The sequence below is a fragment of the Montipora capricornis genome, chromosome 6, assembly GCF_036669925.1.
Source record: "Montipora capricornis isolate CH-2021 chromosome 6, ASM3666992v2, whole genome shotgun sequence".
NCBI lineage: Eukaryota > Metazoa > Cnidaria > Anthozoa > Scleractinia > Acroporidae > Montipora > Montipora capricornis.
Window position 1 is genome coordinate 27,555,992 of NC_090888.1, and position 18,652 is coordinate 27,574,643.

An 18,652-nucleotide genomic window follows, 5' to 3' on the forward strand; every position below is an offset into this window, starting at 1 on the left:
AGGGAGTGAGGGTTTTTGTGGATGGGCTTCATCACACACAAGGATGGCCAGACAAGTGGCTGTTTCAAAAACAATATTTTTTCGGGCGATATGGTTTTTAATTTTTTTTAAAAACTTACATTTTACACTCCTTACAAAAGTGACTACCACCACTACTATTACTGCCATTACGTATAACATTAAACGGACTAATGATCATTACAGTACTTGTGATGATACAGTGTTTTTGCTCATGTGACCAGCAGCCATTGCATATTAAAACAAAAGGGAGAATTTTCATAAAAATACAGTTCAATTTCCAAAAGAATATCTCACTCTTCCAACATGGCCGCTGTTTCTTTGTTCCACGGCACTCCTCCAACATGGCCGCCATGACGTCATGTTTAAAAAAAACTCTGTATTAACGATAACATTCAAGTAAAAGCAAGACAAAACACCCTAAAACCCTGACATTCAAACTCTAACAATGTAAGTCCAAGAAGATGAAAACGTAACTAAATATTTTGTAAAAAAAACCCTTTTTGCGTTTCTGTCATGTTCTTTTGATTTAAACGCAAAGAATTTTTCTAATGTTAATTTATCGCGAACTAAAGCCACGAAAAAGCTACGAAAATTGACCACTTTCCATGCTCTCTTCCTTTGCTGAAGACGACTGGTAATCGCTTTAAAGAAGCTATCAAGTTCTGTAGGTAACGAAACCGTAGCATCTCAAAAATTAAAAAAAGCACTTCAAATTGTGGTTTAAATTTGATTTTTATTACATCAATTTTAAAGAAACACTTCAAATTGATGTTCAAAATTGATATAGAAATGTCTAGTGAGTTTATACTTGTATTACACTTTTAAAATCTAAAATTGAAATTTTTGTATCTAACATTACATTGATTTAATAAGTGACCTGTCCACATTTACTAGTGTGGTTTTTTGAGAAAGGTTAAAATACACTGAGTATTATGAATATTTCACGGGATACGCATGAATCGACAACAAATCCACGATCACCTTCCGATGACGTAGCGGAAGAGCGCCGGAAATTAATTAACGCGGCTAAACGTCCTAAAACTAAGTATGTACAGTCAATGCAATTGTTACACAGGGATTATTTTCGTGACGTATAACAAACTAGTCAATCTGTTTTAGCCGGCCAAATGCTTTAAGGGTAAAAATACAGATTTCATTCACATTGTGAGAACAAACCGCAAGTTGCCGACATGCTGAGATATTTTCCGTTGGCTCAACGATATGAGTGAATTTCGTAGAAACTGATCGGAATAGCATTGGAATCTCACACGGCCCAAACCAAGCAAGAAACCGTGGAAACGTGTATCACGCATATTAAGAAAAGACTTGCCAATGTGATAAGATGTTCTATGCATGACTCTGATGCTAGGCACAGTGTTCACCAACTCACTGTTGTTGGTGGCTCTCTTGAGACATTTGGCAGGATTTTAACAGCTCTGGGATACAACCACCTAGAAAAAAAGGACATTTAATCACAAAAGCAGGAAGATATACGATATACATTCAAACCAAGCTGACAGCAACCCTTCAGTCTCTTCATGCTTTAATTAAAGTTTTGATGGTCATGTCACAACTGGTCTAAATCTTTTGGGTTAACGTCACACTCAGTTTGTAACACGGAAGTGTAATAGGACGGGGCTTACCCTTTATCCACCTAAAAGTCCAAACGTTTGCAGATGCTATGAAAGGAAGCACTCCTCCGTATCTTATCACCCAGTGCTCCAACTGAGCCGACTCACACACGGATTAGGCGTACACTGTATATCAAAGAACTACAATCTTGGACAAAATAAAAGGAAAAATGAGCCCGCCCCTTCCCTCCAAAATCAATGATGAATCCGCGCGCAAGTTGAAGCCCACAATTTTTTCATCATTGAAATTGGGGACAGAGGTGGTCTTCATTTCCCATTTGAAATGTTCAAGACTGTAGAACTACAATCAGGTACAATTTCTACTGAGACACGTAATTTGAAGTCAAACAAGGTATCCTCCTTGGAGCTTCACACCACTTCCTGCTTCCCTTCATTTCAACGGTACAATCGCTTTTACATTGTAGAGGCTCCATGAAGCATTGAGGGAGGAGTATCGTGGAAATGAAAATGGAAAAGGAACTTTATAGTAAAGTGCGTTTTCTAAGTGTCCCAAGTGCAGTGATGCGTCCATCATTATTATAACAATAAACTACTAAGGGGCGATTCCGCGAGGTCGCATTCGAGGGATTTATTTATTTTTAAAAGAAAACAAATTAAATACGAACTTTGAATATTGTCGCGAACTTATTGTTAACAAGGCGTCCTATTCTATGTGATGGTGATGTACTTTAAAACCTTCTGTATTTGGAAAACTATTCTTGGATTTCACATGACGTCACGGCCGCCATGTTGGTGTCCCCAAACAAATGAAATGGCGGCCATGTTGGTGTTCCGATCCAATCCTCCGGGAATTGAAAGCTATTATTATGCTAACGTCTTCTTTTGTTTTCGTTGAAAAACATGGCTGTTGATCACGTGAGTGAAACCCAAGAATAGCTCGATTAGGTGTGAGGTAGACTGGAATGTTATTAAAATACTGTAACATTACAATATTGTGCTGTCTGTAAATCTTCTTAATTTAGAACCTAGAATAGTGCGGCCTGAAAAAGGCATGCAGTGTTTCGTCCATAGTTAGAAGTTTGTGCAGAGGATCTTCAAATTGTTCATTTGTCTAGCTCGAGTAGTTCAACAGTTTTTTGAACGTACTTGAAGTTAAGAGCTGTTTATTTTAACCCTTAAAAGGCCCCTGTGATAAAAAAAAAAAATCAATTCCTTTTTTCCTTCAGATTTTGAAAGTGTGTTTGCTTAACACCTGACTGGCAAAATTTTGAGCTTTGATTTTTATCCAAAGGCCGTTTACTTTGAGTGTAAGTTTTGGATTTCACGGTCCGCCATTACTCAGGTTCAAAACTGACCGATTGGACCTCAGTTGGTTGCGGGATCCAGGGAAAAGTGACGTCAAAGGCTCATTAGTTTAAAGTGCAGCTTATTATAAATGCAAAACGCCAGTTAAAAAGTCTGAAAGCCCAAAACTCCCGCGCACATTACAACACTGTACATCCTAGAAAGTATGCGTTTTACCCACCTATTTGCTTTAGTGGTGAGGACGCTTTCCTTGAGATCCGGAGTTCCCGGGTTCAAGACTCGTTTTCATCACTCGTTAGCACGCACTTGTAAACAGCCAACTGGTTTGCCTCCGGCCAGTTGGGATTCTTAACAGTAAACACTTAATGACTGGTCCCGAGGGAAACAGTTCAATGTTTCCTCGAGGCGCAGCCGAGGAAAACAAAATACAAGTTTATTGACAAATGACCCGTCTAAGTTTACGAGGGAATGTTAAGAATATTACTGAAATTTACAAAAACGACCCAAGCAATCATGCACATCACGTGCAACAGCGGGCAACATTTCGCGGGTAACAGTGAAATGTTTCCCGTTTGACGTCATAGTTTTCGCAATGTTGCCCGCTCATGGCATTTGACGGTAAACAGTTTCATTTTTAGATGTCATGTGACCATGAAGTAGCCAATGAATGGGCGCGCTGTAGCGGGAAAAACTCCAGCTATATAACAATTGTCGTTCTTGTTCTGTTCTGTCCTTTCGTTGATTGTTTCATTGGCCCTGAAAAGCCCCTATGGAGAGTGGTCAATTACGTATGTACTGTACCTGGGAGGTAGCCATCAAAGACAGTAAAAACGTCATCTCTGTCTATTGCGTGCAGGGCTAAAATGAATTCCCCTATTGTCAACCATGGTTTTGAAGAACTAAGATGATTGATCATTGCCTCTGTTGGAGATACGAAGTCCTCTTCTGGTGGTGAAAGATTATCTAAGGTTTCCTTGTCAATTTTCAAATTGTTGCCAAGGTGACGCCATCCCAGTACTTTGTTGGTACGGTGTTTGCGGTTCAGCAGCTCACACACTGTGTCCATGACATGTAAGTCGTCCATCAAGGCTTTGACCAATGAATTTTCTGAAACTAAGGACCAAAATTTTACAATATGGTGGATAATAAGCAATAAAGTTAATCAGTGGATTTCGGTTATAGGGTGGCTCCCTTGAGTTTTATAAGTGGTGTAGTTTTATTTTATTTTATTTATTTTATTTTTTTTATTTTTTATTTTTATTTAAACATATTTATATACATGTTTGCCCCAAGAGCTAAATGAGCTCATCACGGGGGGCTTACACCAAAATTCTAATTACCACATAAAAAACAAACACGGGCACGGGATACAAAGTAAGTCAAAAAAGACAGTTAAGTTAATTAGGTCAATGATAATGACCACAAAAAGAAAAACGTTTAGACTCTCTTATAAAGTGCTGGACATGAGAGAAGATTTCAACGTTTTCATTATTTGACATGTGAGAAGAGCCAAACAGAAAAACTTCAACTTTTTGCTGGTCAGAATATTGACCAGAAGCTATACGAGCAGCAGCAGCGAGCAAATCAGATCTGAGGGCAGCATAATTAGGACATTGTAAAAAGAAATGAGTTATAGTCTCATTGTCAAAGCCGCAGCTACAAATAGGTGAAGACTTAACAGCGATCTTAAATAGATAATAATTTAGACCACAAGCGCCTAGACGCAGTCTAGTATGAATTACGGAAGAGTATCTGTCAAGAGCATAATCAAAAGGCGAAAAATACTTTGGAATATTAAAATAATTAACTAACGCTCTCTTAAAAGAGCCAATTGATTCCGATTCACGAATTTCCAAATCAATGTCGTTCCACAATTTAGTTGTGGAAGGGAAAAAAGACCTTTTAAAGCGCTCTGTGCGCACAGGGAAAAGAGTAAAATTTTGAGAAGATCGAAGGTTAAAATGAGTTCTCTCACAGACTCTAGCTGGGAGCAGATCCTTAAGATAAGACGGACTCAAATTTTTTAATATCTTAAAATAACAAATAAGCTTATGAATATCGCGTCTAACTTTCATCTCCTTCCACCCCAGCTCTGTCATAAGGCGAATCCTACTTGTTCCCCGCATAGCACCTGTGACGACTTTCCCGGCTTCATACTGAACCGATTCAAGGAGTTCGCTTTCCTCATCAGTACAGCCGTCCCAAAGCACATCAGCATACTCCATAACAGGTCTGATAACCGACTTATACAATTTTCTGAGTGTATCCCTGCCTACTTTATACCTAATTCCTTTCAACATATTTAATCTTTTACTAGCTTTTTGATAAACACTAAATATGTGAGCTCTCCATGTCAGGTTAGAAGACAGCGTTATGCCTAAGTGGGCATGGCTAGAAACTTCAGTAATGTTCTTTCCGTTGTAAAATAGGTCAGGATGCAGCGGTCTTACCCGTTTAGATGAAAACGTCATACATTCAGTTTTACTAGGATTAATTGTAACAAGCCATTTCGTAGCCCACCTTTGTATGGATTCAAGGTATTTATTTAACATCAACGCAGTGTTACCAGGTGAATCAACGACTTCAAAAAGCGAAGTATCATCAGCGTAAAGTAAGCATTTTGACTGAATTTCATCTGTTATGTCATTAATATATATAAGAAATAACAGAGGCCCCAAAACCGAACCTTGAGGAACCCCTGCTTCAACTTGGCGCCAATCAGATGACTGCCCATCTAAAACCACTCTTTGTTGACGATTAGACAAATAACTTTCAAACCAGCTAAGCAAAGCTCCCCTGATTCCCACTGATTTAAGCTTATAAAGAAGACCTTTGTGCCACACCTTGTCAAACGCCTTGCTGATATCCAAAAAAAACCATAGGCACTTCCTTCCCATCCTCAACAGCTTGGTAAGTTTGATGCACCAGATAAATTAATTGATTTACCGTCGAGTCACCTGGGCGGAAACCAGACTGTAAGCGGCAGTAGGCCGGAAAAGGTTCTACACGAAGCCTAAACGTTGCAAGTCAGCCTCCTTCCGAATTCTAACTGGAGCAGACTCGCCTTCGCGTCGTTTAACAAAAATATAACTATCGGCAGTGAAAACATAACCCTGATAACCCTGTGTAGTTTTATGAGTGGTGTGAGTGAGATAATACCATGGGCAATCTATCCTGTTGCTGTTTTTCAAGTTATGGGACGATTTCTTGTTCAAAGAACACCAACTGGTGGCATTTCTGAGGTTTTAGTCATGTGGTTTTAGTAAACCCTTGAGTTATAGACTGGTCTTCTGAATCAAAAGCCTGCCTATACCGGGAACACATAGCCTGTTTCTCAGAGGGTCCAGGTCGCTCACGGCGAAACACTCTTGAGTGGGTGACTGCAAGCGACCTGGACAATCTGATGAGAATCAGACTAGGGAACGCATCTCTTCCCTAATAATCCTATTGTTTTCTTCAAAAAATATATGCATTCACAAATGCAGACTGTCACAAGTGTTATTTTTGAAATGGTTCGCCTGGTTTCACTTATTTTTAGTTTTATATCCTTGTTTCATTTCCATTCCAAGTCCACACTCTGACCACCGTGGTGGACAGCTTGACAAGTTTCTGCAAAGGTTTTTCATTAATTGTACGATTTTTTGAACAACCATACTGGGAACATTACGTGATTACATAGACCGGATGCATAAATGGCAGCCAAAAATATAGTCCTTTGTTTACATGCTAATTAGACTCACTAGCCTCGTTTGCATGCACAAAATACAAAAGAAATGTTGCTTGAGAGCGAGGCTTGTGAGTCTAATTAGCACATAAACAAAAGAATACACTTTTGGCCTCCTTTTATGCATTCGGTCTATATCACATGACTTAAACAATATAGTCAATAGTAATTTAAAAAAAAAGAAAAATTAAGTTAGAAATCAATTTGAAAGATATCAAAACAACTAACTTACCCTTCTTGCTACTTCTTACTGCCTTTGTAACATCGTGTCTTTCTATATCTTCCAAGTGCCTGACCAATTCCCGAATGGTCAACCATGGGAACTTGATTGTTAACACCTCAAAAAATTTCTCTGTGGGGTTATTACTGTTGCTAGTTTCAAAGGTGTTGAAGACCTTCCTAGGTATGTCCAATTCTGCAGCCAGCTTGGACCAGTTTTTTAAACCTCTTTTCTCCATGTCCAGTAAAAAAGCCATCTGTCCAATAACATCTGTATTGTTCTCAAACAAACTACATACTAAAGTGTCATCGGCTGGAATAAGATAACAGTAAAGAAATAAAATCGTAAATGTTTTGATCATAGTTGAGTGAAGTCACGACAAAATAAAGGGGGAAGAGAGGGCATCCCCCATACATGCCCTTTTCCCTAGGTAATATGTCTCAAGTTAGATCGACTCTCACGCTGTACAGATCCCAAGGAGATTAGACTAGAGCCAATCATATGGCCGGAATGTGTTACGCGTGGATAGTCCACGCTCACAGAACACATTCCCGCCATATGATTGGCTGTTGCCTAATCCCCTTGGCATCTGTACAGCGTGAAAGTCGATCTAAAAATAACTTGAGACAAATTACCTATGGAAAAGGGCACGTGTCGGAGATGCCCCCTCTTCCCCCTTTATTTTCTCTTGGTGAAGTACAATCGCCCGTGTGAGTGTAGTCCTGAGAGGAATTGTTTTCAGTAGGATGACATTGACTGTCATTTCGACAACAAGAGCGGAAGTCATCTTCAGAGTCACGTGATTTATGATTTAACGACACTGAGTTACTCTGGTCGTTGATATAATTGGTCAACTAAGTCGTTATGTTATTGGTCGACTGTTTGTTAAGCCTATATGTCATTGGTTGTGAAGCTTGTAAACAGTGATTGGTGCATTTCAATCCATCTGTAACAGACCCGCTGAAACCCGACCCAGTGAATTTTTTTTCCTTCACCAAGTGAAAATTTAGACACCCCACTACCTGGTGAAAATTTTAAATTTTACCCGGCCATTTTGTGGCTTCCCCGACGTGACTTTTACATACCCAGCATATATCATTTTTGTATGCTTGAAAAAGACGAAAAAGTGACTTGACAGCAAGAATCAGAAAGCATTTGTTTGGTTTGTTTAAAAAAAAAAAAAAGGAAAGAGAAAGACAAACATACATGCACGCAATGAAGGGGTAGTTTCTAAAGAAACTGTGGTGCTGCGTCGGTGGGGAAGTAGTATACAAAAATTTGGTTTTATCAACGGAGTTGATAATGTAAATTTGCCACCGTACAGAGATTCTAAAAGCTGACGTTTCGAGCGTTAGCCCTTCGTCAGAGCGAATCGAGGGATTATGGGTTACGTGTAGTTTTTATAGTATAGTAGGAGCTACGCTATTGGTGGTAACATGGCAACGTGAAAAATAGGAATATATTAGTTAAATGAAAAGCGTTCGTTAATACCGTGAGGATTAAGGGTGCCGATTTGAAAGATGAATTTTTGTTCCAGATTCTTGCGGCTTTCCGTCGTACCTAGATGTAGGGAAAGGCCGCAGATAGCCATGTGTTTTTTGGAGTGGTTAGGCAGATTAAAATGGCGAGCGACTGGCTTGGATGCATCCTTGTCATTCTTCTCAATTTTTAATCCACAGATTTCTAACAGGATTTCCAAACCCTGATGAAACACGCGCCCTCGTTTCTGAAATATTACATAACGTACGGAAAGAGACTATTCAGTACAGCAAGGTAAAAGCAAAGAAACGCAGAGAAATAATGAATATGATTGAGACCAAATTGAAAGTAGCTGAGGCACAATTAGCTGAAATCCCAACTATAGCGAACCAAAATGAACTTGAAAAACTTGAGGATTGAGTATGAAAAGGAATGAGCATATATGACAAGGGGGCGATCACTCGTTCACGTGCATCCTGGTATGAAAAAGAGGAGAAAAATAACAAGTACTTTCTAAATCTCGAAAAAAAAAACACTAAGAGAAAAAGCATGATTGGGAAAGTCGAACTCGTTGACGCTAACATAACGACAAGCCCCCCAAAAAATTATGGATGAATTGTACTCTTTCCATTCAGACTTTTACGGTAAGACAAATCAATCGGAAATCAACTGCTGCTCTTTCCTGGATTCTAAAAGCATGCCAAAACTACATGTATCTCTAGAAATGCAGCAGCTTTGTGAAGGGGAACTGGAAGTACATTTTTAATCATTACCTCAATAAAGTTGGAGGCAGATTACTATTTTATTGTAACTTCGAATACTCAAAATTGCCTATGGATCTACCAAAATACTACAAGGAATGCTTGATAGTTTGGTCTCTTTTGAAAAACTCCAATCCTTCTTCTCTGGATGAAATAATCAACCAACCAATTTGGAACATGAGGTTTACATGCATTGACAAAAAATATGTAGTCAATAGGAAACTCTTTTCTGCAGGACTTTGTCAAGTCAGAAATCATTTATGTGAGTTTTTTTCCATCAAGCCGCAAATAACCGAATCTCTTTATCATTCCATTCCACCAGAATAGAAAAAAGAAATGAGCAGTTATGTGACTCAGGAAACAGACCAAACGACACCTTTCAATACTTCTGCTCAAGCAGAAGAAGATTGACCATATTGTTGTCTCAAAGATATCTAAACTAACAACAGCGAAAAAGAAATTTTACAGTCAACTGGAAAACTCTTTACACACTCCCTTTCAAATGTGCATTCGATACAAAATCACGGGAATTCCAGTATAAAATCCTGAATCCAATATTACCTTTGAACACCTTTCTTTCAAAATTTGTAAAAGTGAGTCCTCTCTTTGTGGGTTTTGTCTTTGTAACGAGGAACGTACGTCTGACTTTTCTTTTTATATACCGTAGCACAAAGCTTTTGGAGCTATACACAACAATTATTTGGGAATCACATAATTACTGAGAGTGACGTAATTCTGCATGGGCATTACTCAATTTCTAGAACAAGGTTATGTGACATGCAGTGTTACTAGTATTGTAAGTAACAATAGTTTAAGTATTGTACGTAAGTATAAGTCTTGTCCCAATGTGTGTGTTTGTGTGTGTGTCTGTGTGTGTGTGGGGGGGGGGGGGGCGGGGCTTGAAATGGGGACAATAATAACATTACTGAACACCATTTACAAACAAACCAGACTTTGACTTTGACTAAGACTTTGCTGAATGTGTTAAGTGACAGCCGCCCACTAACATCACAACTTCGTTGGCTAATTACATCAACGACCAGAGTGTTCATACCATCTACTGACGTTACATAAATCACTTGACTCTAAAGATGACTTCCGCTCGCGTTATCAAAAGGTCAGTCAATGTTATCCTAACCAGACCTTCTCTGGACTACACTCTCCCGGACGATCGTACTTCACATAATTACATAGTAAAGAGATACAGGCAGCATGAGTTTTATCTTAGGTCATGCACAAAAATATGCCAGCTAATGAGGCAATGAGCCAATGCTGCAAACTATGCATGCTTAAGTGCACTTGGATGGAACTTAATATTATTGCTAGTTGCTTATTACTGACTGATCGGGTTTTTTTTTTTTCATTTTATTGCTGGGTCACTCAATATTTCAATTAAGTGACAATGGTAATTGTTGACATTTTTACACGTGCTCAATCCTTCCCCTTACCTTGATCGCATTTCAAGATGACATCAATTACATCTTGCCTGCCAATTATATGTAATTTATCTTTCAAATCACCAATGGTAATTTCTGGTTTACTGGTCTCCAAGTACTCAAACATCACCTCAGTGGGGCTGTGAACTTGGCTGCATTTAAAGTTTTGATATTCCTGTACTTCAATGCCAAACTGCTCGGCAGCATGCTTCCAACATTGGCAATTACCATACTTGTACTCTTTATCAAGATGTCTACTGATTCCTTGTAAGAGGTCCAGACAGCCAAGTATGGTCTTGTTCATTAGGTCATCTGAAATCAATGAGGGAATGAAAGTTCAAATGTAACTCATGGGTACTGAAGGGCAATAATTGATAACATTGCTGATCCTTGGTTGCATGCAGTTGACTCAAAATCAACTATAGCACCTCGTGATCGCAAACTTCATATTGTTCCAAATGTCGAATAAATGTTCTGCGGTTCAGAGAAGTGAACCTGGATATACCAATAAGCCATGATAACCCAGGTCAGTTCCTAGGGTTTATTCCAACAACTGAAGTGAGATAATGGTGCCTTTAACGTCAAACTAAAATACAAACGATAAAGGAAACGAAACTTAAGAGATGAAGGGAGGATGACCGGAAGGCACAGTCGGTTAGTGCGCGGCCCTGGTGCAAGAGGTCCTGAGTTCGATTCCTGGATCTCGCATCCTTGTTTCGACTTCTTTCCTTTCGGTGTAGCTAAGTAGCTTTAAATACCCGTAAAACAGAGCACTGATGGAAATGGGGGAATAAAATGAGCGCACCGTCGACCTCAGGTTTGTCAGTTGAATTACTATTACGAGTTATCGACGTTAAATATGGTTACTTTACTTTACTTTTTTACTTCACATCGTATAACAGGTGAATTCCTAACGGTGCCTCTCTCGACACTGGTGTATAAATGGGTACCGGTGAATTTAATGCTGGGGGTAACCCTGTGATGGACTGGCATCCCATCCAGGGGGGAGTAGAAATACTCCTAGTCGCTTCATGCCACAGAAAACGGAGATAAGCGCCGGCCTGATGGGCCTTCTAGGCTCGTAGCAGACTTTACCTTACCTTACCTATCCTTATTTAACCTATTGCAATGTGGCCTGGTCCTCCATATACTGCTCTAACCTAAATTGTATTTACCTTTTGCAGAAGCGCATAGTGCGGCTGATAGCAAAAGCTGAATATCTTCCTAATACTGCTCCTTTGTTTTGTCAACTTAGGCTCCTTGATATCTTCAGTATTAATTCTTTTTCCATTGCCATTTTCATGTATTCGTATCACCGAAATCTTTTGCCAGTTACCTTTCAATGCTTTTTCACGACTGGTGGTCAATTTCATCAAGACAATACTCGAACTGCCTTTCAGTATAGATCACATTTCTGTAGAATCAAAATTCAGTATCCCTTATCAGGGACCTAAAGTCTGGAATTCTCTACCGGTCACAATAGTTAGCTCTCCTTCTGTATCTATTTTTTTTTAAATCTGAAAAACTATCTAGCTGCTTTAAGACTGTGCACTTCGTTACTAAATTTTAGTCTAGGAAAGCCTACTCGCATAAGCTTTCAGCTTCTTTAGGTTTCCTTGCCACTACTTCAATATCTTATTACATCTTAGTGCTTATTCTGTAACTATAATTATTTGCATTGTACATGTATGGGTGGCTAAAAATAAATAAACAAACAATATGTTTATCTTAGAAGTTATAGTGTAAAGGCTAGTTTGACAATGAGTCTTACTGAGCCGCAGTATGTTGCGGTCATTTGCATGCTGCCATGTGCTCTTGAGTTTGAAGATGGTCTGCAATCTTTTTAAAGTTAATTTTCAAAGCATCTCAATGTATGTCACAGTGAACTGAGATTTGATGCAAGCAAAATTAACTAGTTTTCACATGGGCCAATCATTGTGTGTTTGTGCAAAAATAAATTATCATGGAGGAGGCCAATCAACATTTTGCATGTGCATGCAGGGACAATAATGTCATCTGATGTCAGATTTCGAGACACTTGGAACAAAACAACTGTTTTACATCGGTGTCAGGTGACCTTTAAGAAACCAATAAGAGCCAAACGTTTTCTGAAAGAAATATTCATAAAACAATACAAACTATGACATTTCCATTTAAAAGGGCTGAGATTTGAAAATGAAGTTGATATTTACCAAGCTTTATTTTTCTTTTCTCCACCTGAGATACACTTGCTCCCCGTTTTGCTTTGGTATCACTTTCTTCTTTCTTTTGGGGGTCAAAAATTAATGGAAAAGTGTGCCTCCTCCTTTCATTATCATACCCATCAGGAAAATCAACTCTTGAGATCATCTCACAGTCTTGCAGAATGTTATTGTTTGATGTATCTTCCAGTACTTTACCATTGGTTGTGGTTGGAAAAAGGCCTACATCAACCTGTAGGCCTTTCTTTGATGAAGTTTTCTCCTTGTCATTCTCAGTAGGCAAATCCACAATCCTTGCTCCTTTGTTTTCTGCACCAGGTATTGATTGAAAGGAACTTTCTTCTGAGGAAGGGCATCTTGATGCCATATTATCTTGGGGCCTTTCCTTGTCTTTTTCAGTGGGTAAACACACAACAAGTGTTCCTTTGTCATCTTCTGCAGTTATGGACCTGAAGGAATTTTCCATGGGAGAAGGACCTCTGGTTGATGTTGACTCTAAAAAAATCCAATTTAAATGTCAACAATACTAATGTGGACAGTCTGTGTTCTATGGCATTTATGGCTAGATTTCTGCTGGTTCTATAAACTCTGCTTTGAGAGGAGTTCTCTGGGTTCTCCAGTTTTCGTTCACCAAAAACCCCAAAATCTCCAAATTCCATTCACTGTAAGGAGGTATCACTGCTAATTCCAAATCAACCAGGCCCTCCAAGTTAAATTTGGGCTGGTCTTTCATCTACCAGACCCGAAATAATTAATGTCCATAAAACAAAAGAACAAAGCGAACATAATCATGCCTAATTAGCATAACAATACCTAATTAGCAAAGCCTAATTGGAATAACAATGGTTCTTTTGTCCTGCGCCATCTTAGTCTGGTATATGAAAGTCTACACTAAATTTGTCCTTTAGTGGCCAATTTTGGCAACCAACTCTTTAGGTTTATTTAGTCGCTAAATGAAGTTTTTGACGCCAACTTTCAAACTTAATCATTAATAAAATTTGTTAATAATTAATTCGGACTTAAGAATGCAACTGTTCAGCCAAAACAATGTTTTTAACCACCTTTTATACCATATTCACAAGTGTATAGGGTTACTTATAATCCATGTCAAGTAACACTTTGCTTTCATGTCTCTAAACAGAGAAGAAACTTACTGCCAGTGTGATGGAGGCCATGAGCAAATTGCCTGTTAGTGAACGAGAGACTGTGAATCCGGGCTATGAATACTATGTACATCTGTTTTTAACTAATAATTTCACTGTCTTGTACCTTGATCATCAGTAGTGTTTACATCATCTTCTCCAACAGTACATTGTTGGGTTTCACTATGATCGGGAACATTTTCATTTCGGTATTCTGTATGGGTGCCTGTCAGTTCACCAGGGTTGTCGGTAGTGCTTTTATCAATGTTTCTGAATCCAATCAGATTCTTTGATTGAAGGAAAGCATGAGGATCTATCAGTGGATAAATATCACCTACAGTACCCACTGGTAACTCTCTTTCAACAGAACTGCAACTTCTTATCGTGTCAGCTGTGGCTAGGGAAGGAAAATAATGCAGCTACTTAAGGATCATTTCCTTTTGTAGAGTGGTAGCTAGATCACCTGTCAAAATGAGGCCTGACTTCAAATGGAAGGGGTGTGTGACAGGTCAGATTACTACATGCCAGCAGCAGCAGTGGTTAGGGTTTCAGGTTGGTTGCTGTAATAAGTGAAAGGCTAGTTTCTTTTTTGGTTGTATAACCACTATACCAAGTGCGTTCTCATGTTTTTTTACCAGTCTCTACACCAGGAGGAGCAAGGGATGAGATAAAAGAACTTGGGGGTATAAGCCTTAGGTGGGTGACCCGAAAAACACTGACCCCTGTTGCCTATTGGACCCCCTACAGACTGGTCCATGTACTGCCTTATGGGCCGGTCCATGGACCCTTTCTACAGACCACCCCAAAACAACATAGGAACAAAAACAAATAAAGTATAAGAAATAACTACTAAAGATTTGACTTACCGGTTGTCTGAATAGCCAAGACCACTCATGTAGGGGAAATCTTAACCTTTATGCTCTGCAAATCAGATTAAGGAGGGTGGCACTTAACTACAGAAAGACATTGGTTGCCAAGGAAGCTTTTAGTCAAAGAAGTAACTTTTTCAATGGAAATCTGACATCACTTTGATGAACAATCAGAATATGCATCATGTGAAAAACAGGTAAAAGATCCCAAGAAACGAAAGGAAGAGCGCGGGGTTTCACCAGATGGGAACCGTCCCATCAGTGCTGGGAAACTGTAGCATGGAATTTCTATTTGGACAAAAAATGGAACTGATATTTTAAAAAGTGTGTCAAAGAAGGGCCTTAAGACGGCCTTCTGCTCCACATTTTGTGTTAGAATGTTCTCATACTGTTGTATCACAAATTTATGAAAGACATGGTTAACTCACTGAGTTTTTAGGCATTTTCTGTTTTGGTCACGTGATTTACCAGATGGTTGTGAGTCAAACCATACAAAGGAATGTTAAATAGAACACACTTGGCAAAAAAGGATAACTGTAGACTTAAAGTAATTCGAGAAATGACTATCTGAAGTGGTCCTTTAAGCAACGGTTTGATAGTTAAGAGCCACCCCCTTCAGTCTCGGACTTAGGTGCAAGGTATATAACAGTTATTGCCACTTCCTTCGCTGCGGAGCGGAGTGCTTTGAAAAAATAATGAGTTCAGTTCCACCATTTTGTTCGAAAAGAGAGATCATGAAGCCTGGGGTGAGTTCATAAAACCGTGGGAGAATGATCCCAACAAAATGGTGGAGGGAAAGAAAGAAAATACAAATGAACACAAATAGACAGTCTTCTTTGAAGCATTCCAGTCCACAGCAAAAGAAGTGGCAATATGTGTGATTAATATACCTTGCACCCGAGCCTGAGCCTTAGTCTGTTAAATTTGAGGGGCGTAACATTTGAGATTTCCCTGACACAAGTGTTTTACCCAGACAACCAGCAAGTCAAATATTTAGTTATTTCTTTTATTTTATTTATTTTTATTTCTATGTTGTTTTGGGGTGGTTGGTAGAGGGGGTCTGCAGGGGTAGTCTGCGGACTGGTCCTTAAGGGAGTCCATGGACCCGGTGGACCCGGTCCATACGGGGGGCCCACTGGTCAGTGGTTTCGGATCAACCCTATAAGGCTGTAGTATTATTACTTTCTGGCATTACTTTCAGGTATTTTGTTAAATAATATACATGTAATAAAGTTAGGTTTATTTCAAAGCCTTGGAATGAGGTACAGTTTTAAGTAAATGTGGAACTTCAGTGACATAGGTGTGATAATGTCGTAAAAAAGGTTGCTGTTATTGATCGTGGTGAAGTACAATAATAATAAAGTATTTTTGTTTGTCTCACGATGTGGTCACTTGTGACACAATCTACATCACAAGTGACCACATTGTGAGACAAACGAGAATACCTTATCATTATAGGTGTGGTAGTCTGTCAAAGTTTTGGGACATGGAGAAATTATGCACTTGCTGTTGTTAACTTTGGGAGCTGACTTTCAGTGTTTTGCAATTAATTATTTTTATTGACACTAAGTTGGAATTATGTCAAATGTTCAGAAAATACATGTAATGATCCCTGGGACATGGTCACATGGTAAACCTCCACTTTGTAACAGTAAACTGTTTTCAACCATTATTTATATTAATTTCATGAATCCCCTACAGTTGATTTCCTCCACAACACATACCATTGGCCTGATTTCTACTATAAATATATTTTACCTTTGAAAATCACAGTAAACCAGTGCCTACAATACTTCAGTTTGTTTATGATGATATAGATCATTATCAAAGCAAACATGTGCGAAAATATTTTCATTTACACCAAACATCATTCATTCATGAGAAATCACATTTCATGAACGATTTTGGCATAAGCAGTAACATTTAATAGTATATTCAAAGACATTTAGCATTTGCATCAAAGGGCAATTATTTGCTTGGATTTGTGCAATAAACAACGTCCAATCAGGTCTTCTGATAGGGTGCGATTAAAAAATGCAAATTATGCGATTTTTTCGGGGCAGATTGTGCGATTAGAGAGGCCAATTATGCGATAAATAATGTAAATTGTGCGATTTTTTTCTCAGCAATTTTAAGCTTGTTTTATAAGGTTTCAGGTTGAGAAAAACACTTTTTTGCTGCCCTAAAGACATTTTGAACACAAAGGAACAGTAATTATGTATCTCGATCGACATTAGTTGGGATAAAAAAAAAGAGGTCTTCTGCACTACCGGTGCACCACGTTAAAAGTTGAAAGGACACAGCTAACATGCCAAATGAATGATCAAGGTGCTTGTCAACCACGAACTTTCGAAGATGGTCAATCACAATAGGGCCATACCCCCATTTATACGAGAGAAAATAAGCCGCGGCTTTCTCTGGCCGCGGCTTACAGAAGACTCCAATGTTCAACCACAGGAGGCCCAGAGTCGGAAGGTAAACAATTATAAGGATTTGTATGGGAATCTTGATAACAGACTGAAAAAGATATTTACCCGCAAAAGTTCTCTATAAAAAAGCCGTACTTTATTGTCATGGTGAATTTCTTGCTTTTTGTGTGGTTTTTTGCCTGATTGAATGCGATTTAAGCGACTTCTCAAATTCCCGAGTCGTCACTCTTCCCTAAATAAAGGAAAGGCTGGCAACTCATTTCTAACTTACCTCAGATCTCGCTGAAAAAATTCACACTTCTCCGGCATCAGTCACGCTCAAACTCCGGCGATGGCTACACGGATAAATTTACTTCCCCTTGACCAAGTTTCAAGGTCCAGCGAGTATCCATCGCTGAGAAAATGCGAAAAATATTCAAATTTTCAAACTCCTTCGAGGCTCGCTAACAACCAATTTTGACACGGCTGGTCAACGGTTCACCGAGCCTCCATACGGTGAGCGCAAACCTACGCAAGTGTACCCATAGATGGGAAGAGCAAAACAAATCCCAGACTCGTCCCCAAATACCTGCCTGGGGTCATGTTCGAGTTTCAAAATCGGCGAACGATATTAAAAGTTCCACACTGAAACCTTAAACATAGCTCCCATCGCTTTGGTTGCCCCACCGCATGTTATAAATCCGGATTTTCATCGAACTCCGTAAGTACTGAAGCTGTTTGGATGGAGTTTGAAACGCAGTCGAAGGTATTTACTAGTGTATGAAACACAATCCTGTTTTTCATCCGTCAACAACTCACATTATCATGACTGCAGAAGAAATTCATATGAAAAGGTCGCTGCACCTTTTCAGCCTTTTGGACACATTTTTCTGTTGAGAGTCCAGGGAAAATGCCATCGTTGAAATCATCTGTGCTTTGTTTTTGCGCTTCCAGTTGCGTTGAAATGTTCAAAATTATTTCTCACACCGGTGCATCAAGCGATATTGATCGAAAAGCAACGATTATCACTCGGAATACCTGAAAGGTATCCGAGTTACAATCTCGCTTGTCTGTTTTTTGGACAGTAGAAATTACGGTGCGGTGATTTCTTTGGCTCAAAGTAATTCACTTAACAAAACTATACTTTTTCCAACAACAACAAAAAAACAGCCGTGGTGTCGAGTATCATCGGACGAGGGGATTTTTGCACGCGCGAGGCTTCAAACAGCTTCAGTATTTACGGAGTTCGATGAAAATCCGGATTTATAACATGCGGTGGGGCAACCAAAGCGATGGGAGCTGTGTTTAAGGTTTCAGTGTGGAACTTTTAATATCGTTCGCCGATTTAGAAACTCGAACTTGACCCCAGGCAGGTATTTGGGGACGAGTCTGGGATTTGTTTTGCTCTGCCCAACTATGGGTACACTTGCGTAGGTTTGCGCTCACCGTATGGAGGCTCGGTGAACCGTTGACCAGCCGTGTCAAAATTGGTTG

The 18,652-nt window shown here is 39.2% G+C and overlaps 1 protein-coding gene across 1 annotated transcript in view; it reads right to left on the minus strand.

The window, feature by feature from the left end:
* Positions 1-76: 76 nt before the first annotated feature.
* Positions 77-18,652, minus strand: part of LOC138051889 (uncharacterized) — a 23,672-nt gene continuing 5,096 nt past the window's right edge. Inside the window, exons 2-7 of the mRNA XM_068898183.1 lie at positions 14,009-14,278; positions 12,731-13,234; positions 10,551-10,850; positions 6,875-7,174; positions 3,720-4,031; positions 77-1,472 (exon numbers count right to left, since the gene is read on the minus strand). Of these exons, the coding sequence (XP_068754284.1) occupies positions 1,408-1,472; positions 3,720-4,031; positions 6,875-7,174; positions 10,551-10,850; positions 12,731-13,234; positions 14,009-14,278 (1,751 nt within the window). The 3' untranslated portion in view covers positions 77-1,407. The remainder of the gene's footprint in view (positions 1,473-3,719; positions 4,032-6,874; positions 7,175-10,550; positions 10,851-12,730; positions 13,235-14,008; positions 14,279-18,652) is intronic.